This window comes from Nannochloropsis gaditana (genome assembly GCF_000240725.1).
Source record: "Nannochloropsis gaditana CCMP526 unplaced genomic scaffold scaffold364, whole genome shotgun sequence".
Taxonomy (NCBI): domain Eukaryota; class Eustigmatophyceae; order Eustigmatales; family Monodopsidaceae; genus Microchloropsis; species Microchloropsis gaditana.
Window position 1 is genome coordinate 1 of NW_005803589.1, and position 15,554 is coordinate 15,554.

The 15,554-nt window shown below is 50.7% G+C and overlaps 5 protein-coding genes across 5 annotated transcripts; 2 read left to right on the forward strand and 3 right to left on the reverse strand.

Annotated features, from left to right (window-relative positions):
• Positions 1 to 118: 118 nt before the first annotated feature.
• Positions 119 to 466, reverse strand: NGA_2101010 (gag-pol polyprotein; the record flags this gene model as incomplete). Its single annotated transcript, XM_005854860.1, has 1 exon — positions 119 to 466. A coding segment is annotated over one exon (306 nt), but the record flags the coding sequence as incomplete, so codon positions are not given.
• A 1-nt stretch (position 467) lies between these two features.
• Positions 468 to 978, reverse strand: NGA_2101110 (copia ltr rider; the record flags this gene model as incomplete). Its single annotated transcript, XM_005854861.1, has 1 exon — positions 468 to 978. A coding segment is annotated over one exon (511 nt), but the record flags the coding sequence as incomplete, so codon positions are not given.
• A 173-nt stretch (positions 979 to 1,151) lies between these two features.
• Positions 1,152 to 1,585, reverse strand: NGA_2101310 (uncharacterized protein; the record flags this gene model as incomplete). Its single annotated transcript, XM_005854862.1, has 1 exon — positions 1,152 to 1,585. A coding segment is annotated over exon 1 (350 nt), but the record flags the coding sequence as incomplete, so codon positions are not given.
• A 3,087-nt stretch (positions 1,586 to 4,672) lies between these two features.
• NGA_2118010 (gtp-binding parf-like protein) lies at positions 4,673 to 5,338 on the forward strand (the record flags this gene model as incomplete). Its single annotated transcript, XM_005854863.1, has 1 exon — positions 4,673 to 5,338. A coding segment is annotated over one exon (666 nt), but the record flags the coding sequence as incomplete, so codon positions are not given.
• NGA_2013710 (ras superfamily gtpase) lies at positions 5,316 to 6,839 on the forward strand (the record flags this gene model as incomplete). Its single annotated transcript, XM_005854858.1, has 1 exon — positions 5,316 to 6,839. A coding segment is annotated over one exon (1,498 nt), but the record flags the coding sequence as incomplete, so codon positions are not given.
• Between the last annotated feature and the right edge of the window lie 8,715 nt (positions 6,840 to 15,554).

The window sequence follows — 15,554 nt, forward strand, 5'->3', positions numbered from 1 at the left end:
GTACGACCACTAGTTCTCCCTGAGAATGTGGACCAACGATTCACCCAAGAATCTCGCACTAAGATAACCAAAGACAATCAAAGACAACCAAAGACACTGGTCGACGCCAGTCCTGTTGTTTTCCCTTAGGGATTGTTTTGTTTGTTTATTCTTGAATACTTTACTGAAAACGTACATCTATGTGCTTCGTCCTCTTATGCGTAATCGGATTATTCCCCATCGCAATGCAAGCTTGATTATCTTCCATAATCAGAGTAGGCTCATCTTGCTTTAATCCGAGGTCCATAAGTAGTTGACGAATATAAAGTGCACTTTGTGTCGCTGAACAAGCAGATATTAGCTCCGATTCAGCAGACGACAGGGCCACCACCTCTTGTTGCTTGGCTCGCCAATCAATCGTATTGACAATTTCTCCATGACTCAATGTAAAAGCATAACCAGACGTTGAACGTCTGTTATCTTTATCGCCAGCGTAATCCGCGTCCGCGTATCCCACCAGGGTAAACGATCCCGTAGAATTACCTGTGTATTTGAGTCCAACCTCACGAGTACCCTTCAGGTATCTCAATACACGCTTTGCAGCGATCCAATGCTCCTCATTAGATCCTTGCAAGTGTTTCCCCAACGACTGCACCGCAAATGCGATGTCTGGACGCGTGACCAGTGCTGCATACAATAAGCTACCCACTAGCTTCATGTATTCATTATCTGGTTTGACGTCCTTGCCATCCATTTTTGTCAGAGTCCCTTCCATGGGCGTTAGGACCGGTTTGCAGTCAGCCATTCTAAATTTCGCCAGCATCATATCGATATAGGCTGTTTGAGAGATTTCCATAACTCTCTTTCCTCGATCACGTTTGATTGCCATACCAAGTATCCAATCAAGCTCCTTCAAGTCTTTCATGCTAAATTCCCTCGAAATAGCGTGCTTGAATTTACCTACCATTTCCCTGGAGTTACTAGTGATAATTAAATCGTCCACATATAAGACGATAACCAATATTTCACCACTAGATCCAAACTTCACGTATAAGCATGGATCAGCAGAAGAAGGATGGAAACCATATCCTCGGAACCATCCATCAATCTTCTTATGCCAGTTTCGTCCAGATTGTTTAAGTCCGTATAGCGACTTACGTAATCGACAAACTAGCTCCTCTCCATTTGATCCATATTGCTCATATCCAGGTGGTTGTTTGACATATACCTTTTCCTCAAGGTCTGATTGAAGGTAAGCTGGTTCAACATCCATGTTATCCAGCTCAAGATCCAATATGCATGCTAGGGCTAATACCAAACGAATCGTGGTTATCGATGCAACAGGTGCATAAGTGTGGAGGTAGTCATAGCCAAATTCTTGACTATAACCTTTGGCAATAAATCTTGCCTTTCTCCTCACAATAACACCATTCTGATCTCGCTTATCAGTTTCCACCCAGCCACTTGAGATGCATCGTTCTCCCTTCGGTAAAGGGGTTAATTCCCATGTACCGTTTTTCATATGCGCCTGGTACTTCGCATCCTTGGCTTTCTTCCTTTCAGCTCGCACCTCATTCTCATCTTCCGTAAGATGATAGTCCTCGTTGACGATTTCTGAGGCTGCAGCGAAGGCCAAATCGCTTCCCATAGTTACTGGTCCATCATCCAATCGATGATGTTCGTGAGCCTTTGTCTTGCTTCTCATCATACGATTTTTCCTCGTCCCCAGAAATCAAAGCAACCCTTGCCCTTCAAGAAAGGCGCGAAAATCCGCCAAGGCACCCGCGGTTGAAGGCACCTTAAACAACGGAACGAGGCAGTCCAAACACGCGCGTATATTGAGGCGGGGATGGTTGAATTTATGCCGTTGCATCTCCTCGAACAATTCGTCGGTCAGAACGTCCCTTCCCTCCAACGACAAGAGCTCGTGTGCCCTGCCTCCTTCCCCCCTTCCTCCCTCCCGCCCTCCCCCCGCCCTGGGTCGGTCCCTCCTCCCGTTGCTCCTTCTCGGCCGACGCCCACGATGGACAAGGGCGGGCAGGTCATGGACTCGGCTCGGGACGCGAAGGTCCTGGCATCAACAGGCTCGACTTGCTCGCGGCTATTCGCGTTCCTCCCTGCGACATGAGGGGCTTTCACACTCCTCCTCCTGCCTACTTTCCCGCCCTCCCCTTGGGCTTACTTCCGCCACGACCTCTGTGGCAGCCCTTGCAAGCCTCTCCTCTCTGGCGCCACTCCCCTCTCCAATATCTGCGAAGCCGCCGGGCCATGGGCCCATCCGAGACCCGAGGCCCGCCGAGGCAACGAAGGTCTTGTCTTGCTCTTCCATGCGTTTTTGCAACCGAGCAATGATGCCCTGTTTCTCCTTGATCAAAGCCTGGAAACATTTCTTCTCCGACTGCAACGCTTGTACCTGTGCTTCCAGTGACATTTCTCGGGAGTGGGTGGAGGGGCGATCCCTGAAGCGCGTTCGGCTTCTTTCCCCTGCGCCTCGGTGATGCCTCCATGCCCCTTCGGCCGCCCACCACCCCCTTCAACATCGCCACTTCCTCCTTCAAGGATCGGACTTGCTCACGCAGGTGCTTGCTCTCCCGCTGCCAAGACACAAATTACTGTGCCAAGGACGGCTCTGCGTCCGTCGTGGTCGCTTCCTCCGTATTACCTTCTAAGCCCCGGCTCTTTTCCACAAGGTTTTGCGCGTGTGCCGGTGAGTCTCTGTTGATAACAAGGTGGGGAAAGTCCTGCCGATGGTTGTGGCCATGGACGATGTTCCTACGCCTGTGGCATAATCAGGAAGGATATATTATGACACTGTGAATAGGCTACCGTGTCGCAGGTCCCCCCCCAAAAAACGTGGTCCTTCCTACAACCATATCTGCCCACCAAAGACCAATACTAAGGCACGATTAGGAGTCATCACGTCCTCTATGATACTTCCACAGATGAAAATGTTGCACGTGTGTACGCACTGTGTGCGTGAGGACGCATTTTTCGATGTAGTGTCCAGCCGGGTCGAAAAGAGAGCCACCTCTTTCGTTGAGGAGTTAAAGAAATAAAGCCATGCAAACACCCACGACGTCTCAGTCCAGGCCGCGTGCACGGAGGAAATGGCACAACATGCCCACGGTCAAGGCAAACTCGCTTTCTGACACTTCATTCCACTAGGTTGGACACGAATTAAGGCTTTGGGGGGGCGGGCTTTCTACAGTGATACCCATCGCCTTCTCGCTGGGCCTCCCTTCATTCTTTCTCGACTTCAATATTACTTTTTCATTCCCAAAAACGACTCGACCAATTATAGCATCTCATGTCTAGAAAGCTCAATCCCCTCCTAATTAATTTATTATTATGCAAATGTTGGTCAAGTGTTAACCCTGGCTCAAGTTTCGTCTCGCAGGAAAGGCCGAAGCTCGCGCCTCGGTCCGGGTATGCTTGCCCGCCAACTGTCTCTCGCTCCGAGGGCCCCCTCGCTACCAGGGGCCTGGACCTCTTTCCGGGTTCGTGCGCTAAAACACGGTGTTAATTTATGTTGATAGAGATTGCTATTATCAGCACAGTCTTCAAATATTAACCAATTGGCTGGAATCGACAAATTGGAATGTAATGTACCAAGTGTTTTACATCCACTTAAAAGGACAAGTTGCTGCCATAAACTCAAACTTTCCAGTCACTAACTTCTTTTTTAAAAAAGGCTCGTCTTCATAAAGATATTCAATATCTAAATTGCAATTTCAAATGAACAAGGCGCTATCACAGACGCATCCGCGCTTCTCGTCAGTCCTCCGTGAATTATCGTCTCATTATTTTAATCAGGAGCACTTAATTCTCTTTCATTCCTTCGCACTTTCAGGCTCTTCCTAAGGCTTACACTCTTGCATTTGCTCATAATCACGCACAAGCCCTGCACAGCAACCTGAATTCATATATACTTTTACTCCCCGCAAAAGTTCATCCTGGACGACTGCTGCACTATTAGTACATACAGAACGCGAGGCCCAAGATGTCAAACGTAATTATGGTACGTGCGTATCAAAATATCGTCACGTTGTCTTCGTTAAGAATTTTATTTGCTTTTTAGTGTACCGAATTGCCTCTCGTTTGACTATTAACTTTGGCGTATCGCAACACCAAAAGTGCAGAGTCAGCACATCGGGAGTTGCAAAAAAGCGAAGCCATGCATAAGCCCTTAATGAAATGAAATGGTAGCCCAAGTGCCCGTTTATTGAAGTACAGTCCGTTTTTTTCTAGGGGGCATCCGAGCCACCCTTAGGCCCATCTCAGGTCCGCCTTTGATTCACGAAATGATGGCAGTTTATTAAAAAGTTAGATTTTGATCATGAAGTGCGGGGACCAAGTTTTATTCTGTAGCCTTTTTCCACTCTTTCATGAGTATCCTCTGGCATGCTAAGGTTCCTTGCAACAAAGTCGCGTCCCGGAGGGTTAGAGAGATCATATGATGCCTGAGGACACGGTATGATACTCTGCTCCTTGACTTGAGGGAGACAGGGCGACCGGCGAGCTTTCCGAGCCCGACAAAATCGAAGGATTGGAACGAGAAGTATTGTGTTGGTATTTGCGCGTACATTCGTGCCTCTACAGACCAAGTTTATTCTTCTTTACCGTGAATAGGAATAGCGCGACAGCATGGGAAACGATGTTAGCTCCAGCATCACAAGCATACGATCAGAGGAGGACCGACGACAGGCGATTCGACGCATGGATGGGGCCCTTCAAAAGAAATTGGGCAAGGGGGTCGCACACAATTTGAAGATTATTATCAGAGGAGAACGCGGCAGCGGTAAAAGTGCTTTGCTCAGTAGACTTAAAGGTCAACCTTTTACATCTTCAGTATATGAGCCAACGCCTGAGATCGAGACGGCGACCATTAATTGGAGCGCCAAAGAAGATGGTGCTGTGGTCAAGGTAGAGATTTGGGACGTCGTTGACAAGGGGTTGGGCCGACGCGGTAGTTTGATCGGAAATAATGTGAGGGGGACGGGCACTGTCGCGCACGACGGCGGCGGTGACCCTGATGCTCTGGCAGGGCTTCCGCTCGACGTACCAGTGCACGCCCAGCGCGGGCACCATGCAGGTGCTTCTGGGAGTCATGCATTTGGTGTATTGGATGCCACCATTGTAGACGTTTGGAAAGGGTCGCATGGAGGTATATTCATGATGAATCCTTTCTCCTCGACGGCGCTGCAATACGTCCAAAAGCAACTCGCCGAGGTACCACGGGGCATTCCTGTCCTTTTGCTGGCGAACTTTCGAGATTTACTTCTTGACGACACGCAGGAGGGAAGGAAGCTTGAAGAGGACACCAAACATGAGGGTGAATCGGTCGAAGCTGCTCCCGTTCGGCCTCGTCGAGTACATTTCAATTTGCGGGACCTGCAGGAAGTGAGCGCGGAGCAGACAGCTCAGGGGAGGACTTGCCATGCTTTCGCTTGCTCCATGCAAAATTGTTTCGGTTTAGCTCAACTCTATGCCTATCTCAACATTCCGTTTCTGGCTATGAAAGGTGACGTGCTAGAGCGTCAACTGAGCGAGACTCGGCGGGTGCTCTCGGCCATGACGCTGGAAGTGGAGGAAGGGATCGACCGGGGGTCTTGGGGGGACTATGTGGCCGCTTTACGGGCCAAGGAAGAAGACCACGCCCCCGTGATCGAGAAAAGTAACAAAGAAGCGCGGAAGCCGCAGAGCGTCAGGGTCCTCCCAGATACCGTCGTCCCAGGTACCTCGAGGGAAAACACTGGAGTGACTCGCAGCAAAGGAGAGGGGCACAAGCCGGTCGGCCACGTCTCCTCGCCGGCGGCGGCGGTGGCGTCAAAGCACCCCAGGCCGATCCAGGGAGACCCGCAAGCGTGGCCTGGTGTTACTTGCAGATCGACGCAAGGGCCTCAGCGGTCCTCCGTGCAAGAAAGTGGACTAGTGGACGTAGAGGACTTCAAATTTCAGCCGAGGGAGGGGAATGAACAGAATGAGCTGACGCTCTTTTTGGCGGAAGCTGAGGGGGGATCTACCGAGGATGATATGAACGAGGAGCGGAGGCGACAAAGCCTAAGGTCTTGCTTGAAGCCAGGGTCGCTGGCGTCATTGAGCGAGGCACAGCGCCGGGCGACGGGTGTGGTCGGATCGGGAGACGTTAGGGAAGGAGATGAGGGAGAGGAGGACGAGGACCTGCCTGCCGAGGAGGGCGAGCAGCGCTACGTAGGGCTCAGGCCGGTGAACTTGCCCGCTAAGGATATATCACTTTCTGAGCGTGGCTGTAATGCTGACAGAGGGAAGGGCTCTCTGTCCGATGACCAGAAAAAAGGGCTTGTGGGGCCTTTGTCGGTGCATGAGGATGGGTTGGGGGTCTGGATGACAGCGCAGGGAAAGGAGAGCGACGGAAAAGACGATATAGATATTCCCGCAGGGCTTCCACTACCACTCCACTCTCTCGACCTCTCCCAGGCAGACTCATCTGAAGGGGAGGATTGTGACCAAGGAATTTTTAACCGTAAAATTCAGCAACCTGGCGACTCAAGTCTACAGAGGACTGGAAATAACATGGAAGGATCCTTGTCTTCATTTTCAAACTCTTCAACTACTGCAGCTCCTCTTCCTCTAGAAGGCCTGGCCGACAAGACTGATTTTGTCCTCAGTAAAGCGGCTCGAGCGGCCATCGCCGCCACAATGGAGGAATTGAACGGTCGATCGCCCGGGGAAGATTTAGCTAATGGGGACTTATCAAGACGAGAACAGCGGTCTGCCGGGAAAATGAAGACGAAAGCCTCAGAGGGAAAACGGAAAAGGAGGAATAGCTCGGGAAATGGGGGACAATCTGTGTGATACGAAAGAAAGCCGAAAATCATGTACGCCTTCGCGTGTCACATTTCCTTTGACAAATTTCTTTGGCGCACAAATAGATCTTAAGTACCTTTACACCTTCTCAAGTCACTCTACATGTGAGTATAAGCATGTTATCCTGAGGATAACATCATTCGGACTTGTATCGACACAAAAGAAAAAAAGGCAGGACTATCGCTATCGAGGCGAAAAAAAAGGTAGCACGCATCTTGCGGGATCGTGCCTTGTATGAGCATATACTGCTGATGAGGTTGCCGTCCATTCTTTGCGAAATTTGTGGAAGCTCTACTTGTTGCGGACAGGCCTAGCCACCGCCGTAATACTGCCTGACGCCACAAGGTCGGTTGCGCGAGCATCTGAAAGCGACGAATAACCTTACGCCTTCTGCCCTCCGGTACAGTCGCCTTCTCTCCAGACTACTGCGTCACTGTCGCGTAGCACACTGACGGCAAAAAGGTTGACACACAGTGAGATCATGTCTTCCATGCGCAAACGCAGCTTAAATGGCCAAATTACGCATCATACTGGCCACACTCTAAGCTAACCTCCCCGTTGCAAATAGCTATAGGGTAAAGGGAAACGCCTGTGGTCAGTAGCATCATGACTCCGCAGCTGTGGCCCCATGATGGGATTTCGACCCTGCTTGGTATTGCATTGGTGGTCGATGACGCCAACAAGGGGCAGAGGTTGGTTTTTCGGTATCCACCATTGCCAAGATTGAGTCCTTACTCTGCAACCGGCAAATCTACATCAACAAGTTTGGCGCTGTACAGATGCGCGAAAGACTTCCTCAATTTGACGCCAGAAGTCTTCGCTCGCCTTTTCCGTCCTAAAAGCGTCCTATGTGGCCATCCTCTGCGTATATCTATCGATCGCGTTCGTTATTTAAGTTACCCTGTTCTTACGTCGAGTGCCACGAAGGAGATAGCGACAGACGATGTCCTGCTTTTCAACGTGATCTTGGCGATGGGACGCACACCACCCACAGCCCTGACAAGAGACTCATTGATAGAGCAGTGCTTACCCACAATGTCCCGTGCGGCAGCACGGCAAAGATCGGTCGCGTGCAACCACAGTGGCGAGAGGTCTGTGAAGTTATTACCGACTGCGACGACCTGTGAGCGCCTCGATGCGGTAGAAAGGAGTCGGGGTGTCCATCATTTGGAAGATGTACTAGGGCGTCTTTCGCGTGCTTTGCTGCATGAAGAACGGCGCTGTGGGTATGTAAGCTTGGAAGTTGGTACGCTTTTGGACATTGCAGAAAGGATGCATGCCAAGGGCGCCCAGACCATGCTGGACACGATGATGGAGGAAAGCGCTCTCGCAGCTGACCTGAAACGGATTTATCACAGTCTTCGGGAGGGCGAAGATGTAGATGTGATCATCAATGACTGGCTTCGCCTGAGTATTCCGGGGTCGTTTCCACGGCACGACGATCAGGTGGAGGTCGGGAATTCAACGAGTCATACCTCCGGCATAGGCCCTTTTCAACCCTCACAGACATTGTTGCTGCTCATGGATGAAGAGGATATTTTGACAAAGCTGCCTGAGCGGGGATCACAGAAGCTTCGCGACTTGGTGAGAGCCGCGAGCCCATTAAAAACACTGGAGGAGACGTCCGCTGCGATCCACGTTGACCTTCCGCACATGTACACTCTCGCCGCCCATCTGCAATTCTGGGGACTGGCTCGGGCTATGCGCACTATTACTTTGGAAAGCGTGTACGCGGTATGTCTCAAACGCCGTTTAGTGGGTTACCGTTGTCTGAGTTATGATGCGCATCCTCATTTCCAGATTCTTATTTCTTCATCACATTTTAGCTCCATCCCATGGCTTCTACACAAACGCAATCTATACAATGTATGGCATTTGAGCAACGCTTTCCCCTATGCTCATTTTTCCGCGTGATCTCGTCTTTTGGAGGCGGGAAAAGTCTGGAAACTCTTTTGAAGGACTTAGAGCGGGTAAGAGCCAAGAACATGACTTTGGGATCCACCACGGGATCGTTGACACCTGTACGGCAAATGAGACTAATGACAAGCCATGCCCGTCCATAAATCTCGTGTCCACATATACATTATATCATAAAGGATGCGAGACAAGAAAAGCTTGCGCAGATTGTGTGGCTGTTACAGCATGATATCATCCGAGAAGTGGAGTTGTTGAATTATGCGAGTTCAGATATGTTACCGCTTCCCGTGTAAGCCAGGCGATTTATCGCTATAGATGGAAGCAAGCAATGGCCCTGGTGGGCCAGAGCGGTGGGCTTTAAGCTACCGTGAGGAACGATGGTCGTACACACCATGACTTGGTGTTGCATGTATATTTCAGGGTCCTGGCGTGTGAATGCATACCTCAGTCACATTAGCTTCGCGGCCATAGAATTCGTCTGTCCACGCCTCACTGACGCCCTATCGCTAGCTCATCTATTGCTGTGACGTAAACATGTCGGCAGGGAATCTGTATCTCTCACCCGTCTCCCGGACGATACGCTCACGCCATTCCAGGCGGTACCCAGGCTGCTCGACATCTGGCAAAAGCTGTTCTGGATTATCCTTTGTCTTGATGTTTCCATCCATGAATTTGACGAAGAGTTCTCCGTAAAACCTTCTCCATTCAAGGACAAGGCTCTCAGCGTTCGAGACGCAGGCCGTGGTCATCATCGCGACCGCCTTGATTTGGTCCTCTCCCCATAATCGAGTAAATTCCTCATCTATCTCAACTGCCAGCTTCCATTGCTGCGCTTCCAAGGCGCCTTGCCGCCTTCTGACATCCGGATTAATTATGGCATAACGAGCATATGCGAAATTTGCCACCATGTTAAACGCCCAAAATGCCTTTTCAGGCTCAAAAACAGATATGCTGCCTGGGCCGTAGCTGGGAGGGACAAGCGCCATGCCGCCATACACAGGAATCATGACTGATGAATCAGTATCATCGACTGCGAAAAATTGAAGCGCCTTGATGGGATCAGGGACTCCTCTTCGGAGCTGTGCCAAGAGACTAAACCCCGTCTGTTGTGTCGCCGCGGCGCGCTCATTGAAAAACGTGCGCCCATCGTCAAGTTGCCACGTCAAAGGCCGCCAGCGGTAAGGGAGACCGAAAGCTTCAGCTCCTACGTCCTGGTCGAAAGCCAGAGGAGTATTTTCATAATGACTGCGCATGGCATCAACAATGTCCGAAGTACTCAAAGGCGCCACAGGTTTGATATAAAGCGGCATTCGTTTCGTCAAGTTTCGCCCTGTTACATAATCGAGGTATGGGCCCATGATCGACTGGTCTGCAGCTGTGGCGCGGCGGAAAAAATCCCACACGCGGCCCTCACAGGCGCGTGCGGCCAGGTAGGTGATGGGATTGTATACATCACTAAAAGAAAATAAATCATCCTGCGCCTCCGTGGGAAAGCGTCCTATTCGGCGGGCGAAGTCAATTACGTCGTCAGAGAATAAAACCTGGTCGATGCCTTCACTTTCCAGTGTTTGAATTCGCGCTTGATTTGCGTGCGCGGAAATGTAGCCATCGGGAATTCGCTTGGCCGCCCACACAGCTCCCTTACCGTGCTCCCCCTTCCCAATCATTTCCAAAACCCAAACTTCTTCCGGATCCGCAACAGTGAACGTCTCCCCCTCTGATGCGTAACCGTACTCGGCCACAAGGTCAGTCATCACTTGCAATGCTTCCTGTGCGGAGGCTGCTCGCTGAAGAGTAATGTATATAAGCGAGCCGTAATCCAGAATGGCTCCGGGTTGATGTGCGAGTTCAGCCAGTCCGCCCCATGTTGATTCCGTGATACACAATCCGAATTCGTTTACGTTTCCCACAACGTTGTATGTCAAAGGCACCTATAGCAGTTCGATGGAAAAAATAATAACAATTCAAAGGCATCGAAAGCAAAAGTGAGGTCTAAGGGGATCCAGTCCCGATATTGAAAACAGGGAGCTCATGTCGGGATGGGCAACACACCTGCCTGATGACGCCCCGGAACAGCCCCGAGTCCCAATCTGTCACATTTATTACCTCTCCATCTGAATGACGGCTTCGGGGCCAGAACTGTACCAAGAATGCGGCAATTAGTGTCAAAACGTTTCGAGATTATCCTAATATGCCGATACCGTTACCTGTAAATATCCGTAGAGTGTGTGCGAATCAGCTGCGTACGTGACTTGCATCGCCCCAACTTGAGAAGCTCCCGGTGTGACAATGAAGCACGTGCAGCTCTCGCCCATCGATAAAACACACAATAAAGTAAGCGTGAATAGCCCCCCAAAGCGGAGCAGAGGCATGGTACGAGACCGAGGGATTAACAAAGTGGTTGCTCTGTGAAAAGTGATAAAGTTTGGAAACATTTCGTAATTATTTCGTGTTTATGCACGCATATACCGACCAAGAGGCAGGGAGTCAATCGCCGCCGCAAGTAGTATTATTGGTACTGGTGCTTTCCCTCTGTCCCACGTGCTTCATGCTCCCCGTCTGTGCCAGACTATGTATTACCCACGGGTCACATGCTCCAATCTATTGATGGGGCAGCTCGATCGCTTCGTACAAATGCATGCTAAACCATACCTGGTACGGTTAGGGTCGTCATCGTTGGCGTCACTTTGTGGCAGTCATGCATGGGATGTGATGGAAATCAATATTGGGGGGGGGGGGGAGGTTTGACCTCTGGCAGTAAATGAAAAATGCCTGCTTGGGCACGGCACAATATTGCTTTTTTTCCTGGTCCATAGGCGTAAAGCAAATTGGCAGGTCTTCTTCTGAGAAAACATTTCCTGGCAAGAAAAGGTTCAGTACTCTTTCTTACGTTTGACATGGAAGACTCGCGAGTTAAGAAGGAAACGATATATTGTCATTGCTTTTGCAATGTCAGAGTGCCGAACAATCTCGGTCCAGTTTGGCATTACTCTTATAATTAGCCAAAGAAAGTCAAGCCTACAAATAATCAAGCTAGATAAAGTTTTATACGAGCGAACAGGATTACAAGGTTAACATTGACGTTCTCAAGTTAAAGGTAACGAGAAACAAGACGTTCGTTTCATCCATGAGTTCTGTCGTATCAGATATGCATGTATCAGTTAATAAACCAGTCTCAATCCTTTGTCGAGTGTGTAAGTTCACACTTTTTCAGCGCCCTAGAAGCCTGATTGACCAGTCATCGCATTCCCCTCTCTGGCTAGCACAATCAGTCAGCTAGACTCAACCCAAGCTAGCTTCAACTCAACATCCTAAAAAGACTTCCTCGGCTTCAAGGATCAGAAATTTTGGCATCGGAAGGTAAAGCCCTGATACACAACTCAGGTTTTCCTTTTGCTGTCCTGGCGGCCCATAACCGGACTCCTTCATTTACACACGTCACCAAAACACTCGCGATTACGCCCCTTTCTTACCGCCGCCGTCAGGTATGTCAATTTTCACCTCATGGAGTGAGCTGCGATGTTTTCCATACATCTGTGAGCCCACTAAGCCGTGGATTTCGTACACAGGAATGGACACCTTACCTGACCACATTTGTGCTTGTAACTAATTTGATAATATTACATAAGCTCCTTCCATTTGTCCATCCATTGCCCAAAAAACATCTTTCGCGGCGTAAGAAAACCATCACATCTGAGGTCTAACTGCTGTCGCCTGCTCCATCGTTGACTCCGTTGCAATTTGCCCATAGCGTTGAGATGCAACAATACAGCAGTGAAAAGCCCTCGCGCGATGTTCTTCGTCGCGCACAAGAGAAAGCAAAATGTTAGCCTCGTTGTACCCAGGATGGGAGAACGGCGTTGCCCGCGCAGCCGCGGTAGCGAAGTAGGCCGGATTTTTTTCGTCCAATGCAGCGGTAGAAAGAAGGCGGGCGATGGATTTGAAAAGCTGTTCCAAGCACTCTGGCGCCGCAAGACCAAATAGGGTGACTCCTGCAAGTTTGTCGTTGGTGTATCCGGTTACACGACTGAACTCCTCGTTACACTGCAAAAGCCGGCCATCAATGGAAACCACAGCCATGGGAACGTGGGATGAGCGAAAGATCTCAGAAAAATCCAACACGATTTCCCGCTGTGATGCAGCCGCCCCGCCGGCAGCGCCGCGACCCCCTCCCCAGCTGCTAGTGCTTTCGTTATCTTCAGAGGCCGAGCTCACGGACGAGGAGGACTGTCCTTCAACCCCAATGCCAGCCTTACTGTATTTGCAAAAGCCAGTCATGGGGGAGCCAGCGCCGCCCCCGCTCAATTTATGTTTGAGATCCAAGCAATTTTTGCGCTGCCGGAGATGTTGAATGTACTCGTCGCAGGCCGCCAGGATGTCAAATTTCGACGTTGACCGTAAGGGAAAGTTGCTGTTTTCTAATACACCCTTCAAATTGTCAATCTGATCTGTGATTAAATGGGCACGCCGCTGCTCTCGCTCATTTCTCAGGCGCTTCTTCCTTTCGTCACTCATGCCATCCTCCTCTTGCATCCCCCTTTCCGAAGTGCCCATAACTTGTGCACCAGATGTTCCTCGCTTAGCGGCCGACCCAGCACAAAAAGCGTCGCTTGCTGCTGTCCTGCCGCTTCCCATACCAGATACTCTGATAATTGACTCATGCTTGACAAGAGTCGGCGGAATCAACGTTGTCGGGCTACAGGGCGTCGGCTTAGGCATTATTGCAACGTCATGTCGCGGCAAAATCGGGGTAGGGTGGTGATGAATTGCTAGATGCTGATGCTGGGTAGCCTTTATTTGTTGTTGCGATTGTCGCCGTCGTTGGTGTTGTGGTGGTTGCAACGATGATGGTGACAACTGTTGGGCTTGTTGTGCTTGCACTGGCTGGGATTGGTGGCTCGAATACATTTGATGTAGCTCTTGCTGCGCTGGATAGTGATGCTCCGGATAATGGTTAGACTGTTGTTGCTCTTGTTGTAGCTGGAGTGATTGTCGTTGGAGCGGTGGTGGATGCGGGTGCTGCCGTCGGCCCTCAGGCTGATCGTGGTTTGGGAACTGCTCCGTATTCATGCCGAAAGGTCCACTCTGCACGAAAGAAACTCTTGGAGACTTCTGCTCCTCACAGTTATGTTTCAGTGGTAGCAAAGACGCAGGGTCAGGCGCTATTCCCCTGGATACGGCATCATCTCTCGTGATGCGATCGAGCAGTAGCGCTGTTTCCATGTTTTCTGGCGGAGTAAACGAGGGAGCAGCCGACATCGATGCCATTTCCCCCCCAGTATTGTCAGCATTCCCATCGTTGTCCCAATCCATCCCGCCGCTATCACGACACGACCCACCCTCCAATGGGGGTGGATGCAAGGCACGCTCATGACTAGAGGACATTGAGGTGTCACCTCCATCCACTGGCCCCTCGGTCGCAAAAGGCCATATAAACTTCCCGCATTGATTAGCACCACTGCTTCCATTTCGATCTGCTTCGATGGCAAATGTTGGCTGCGCCACTTGAAATTGGTTGGTGGAGCCGCCAAACTTTGAGGATGTCGATGACGCCGTCGTCCCGGCAGTACTTGCGGAGGCCCTCGAATCGTTCATGAGGCCCCTATCCGCGGCAAACTCCGACGGATGTCCTCCCCAATTCATTTCATGGACTGTTAATGTATTTGTGAAAGTCAAGTCGGATCATCAACTGGCTTCGAAACTATGAGGTGCTCATGTCCAAACTGGATTGGCTTCTCGGCAAGTCCTTTCCTCATGTCTAGAGCATTATTTCGATTTGTCTCCGACAGAAGGCGAGGAGATAGGAATGTCGCGAGCTTCAAGGTGCTCGGTTTAATTTAAGCATGGCTGGCGGCCAGGCCTGAGATGGCGGCTCGGTAGAATCGGAATCGTGTGTGCACGCGGAAAACACGTACCCCTGAGCTCCGCTGGCTGCGACTCGGGCGCTCGGTCCACAAGGAGGGCAAGGCGAGGGCTGCGACAACCCGAGGTGCTTTTCTCTTCTTTCCCGTAGGCTGCGATTATATGACTACGCACTTTACTGACAACTTCTTGTTTTACATGCTCGAATACATATTTGCGCCGTCAATTATGCAGTTTGGTCTGCAGACACCATCTCGCCGCGCATCAAATCGTTACAGAGGGGAGGTTGGACAGCGCTTTGCGTTCTGCCACTTGCATTTCTTACGCCTTCTATCTTTTGCAAGATCTAAGTTCAAACTCAGATTCAGCCCTCGGCTACGGAGTCAACAAATGCTACGATGAGGAGGACGAGGATGAGGAAGATGAGGACGAAGTGGGAGGGGACGTTTTGGTACTTGTGATGGAAGACAAGAAGGAAGACCCGCGAGTGATGACCTCGTTGAACATAGCACGAAAAGACGAGGAGGACTGCTGAGAGGTGCGATCTAAAGAGCGGGCATGCTTGCGCTGAGGGTCTGATGGCGTGGAGGGCTTTTGCATGATCGCGCACGCCAAAGACGAGACAGTGTCCCATCTCGTTTCCCTGACTGCTACCTTCTCTATGCCACCCAGAGCTTCCTGCAACCATGCATGTCTCAAGGCCTCTGCTACACTGATGCGCCTTGATTCATCTAGTGTCAACATCCGCCGCGTCAGATCTGTCGCTGCTGGCGATACGCGGGCCCAGTCCAGTTCGTCCATGACAAACTCCCCCCGCACCGAGCGTTCCAGCGCGTCTTGATGACTGCTGTGAAGCCTCTCTGTACTACCCCGCACCTGCCGCGCATCCTGAAAAGGTGCGTAACCGACCAGTAGTATATGCAAAACCACTCCGAGACCCCAGACATCGG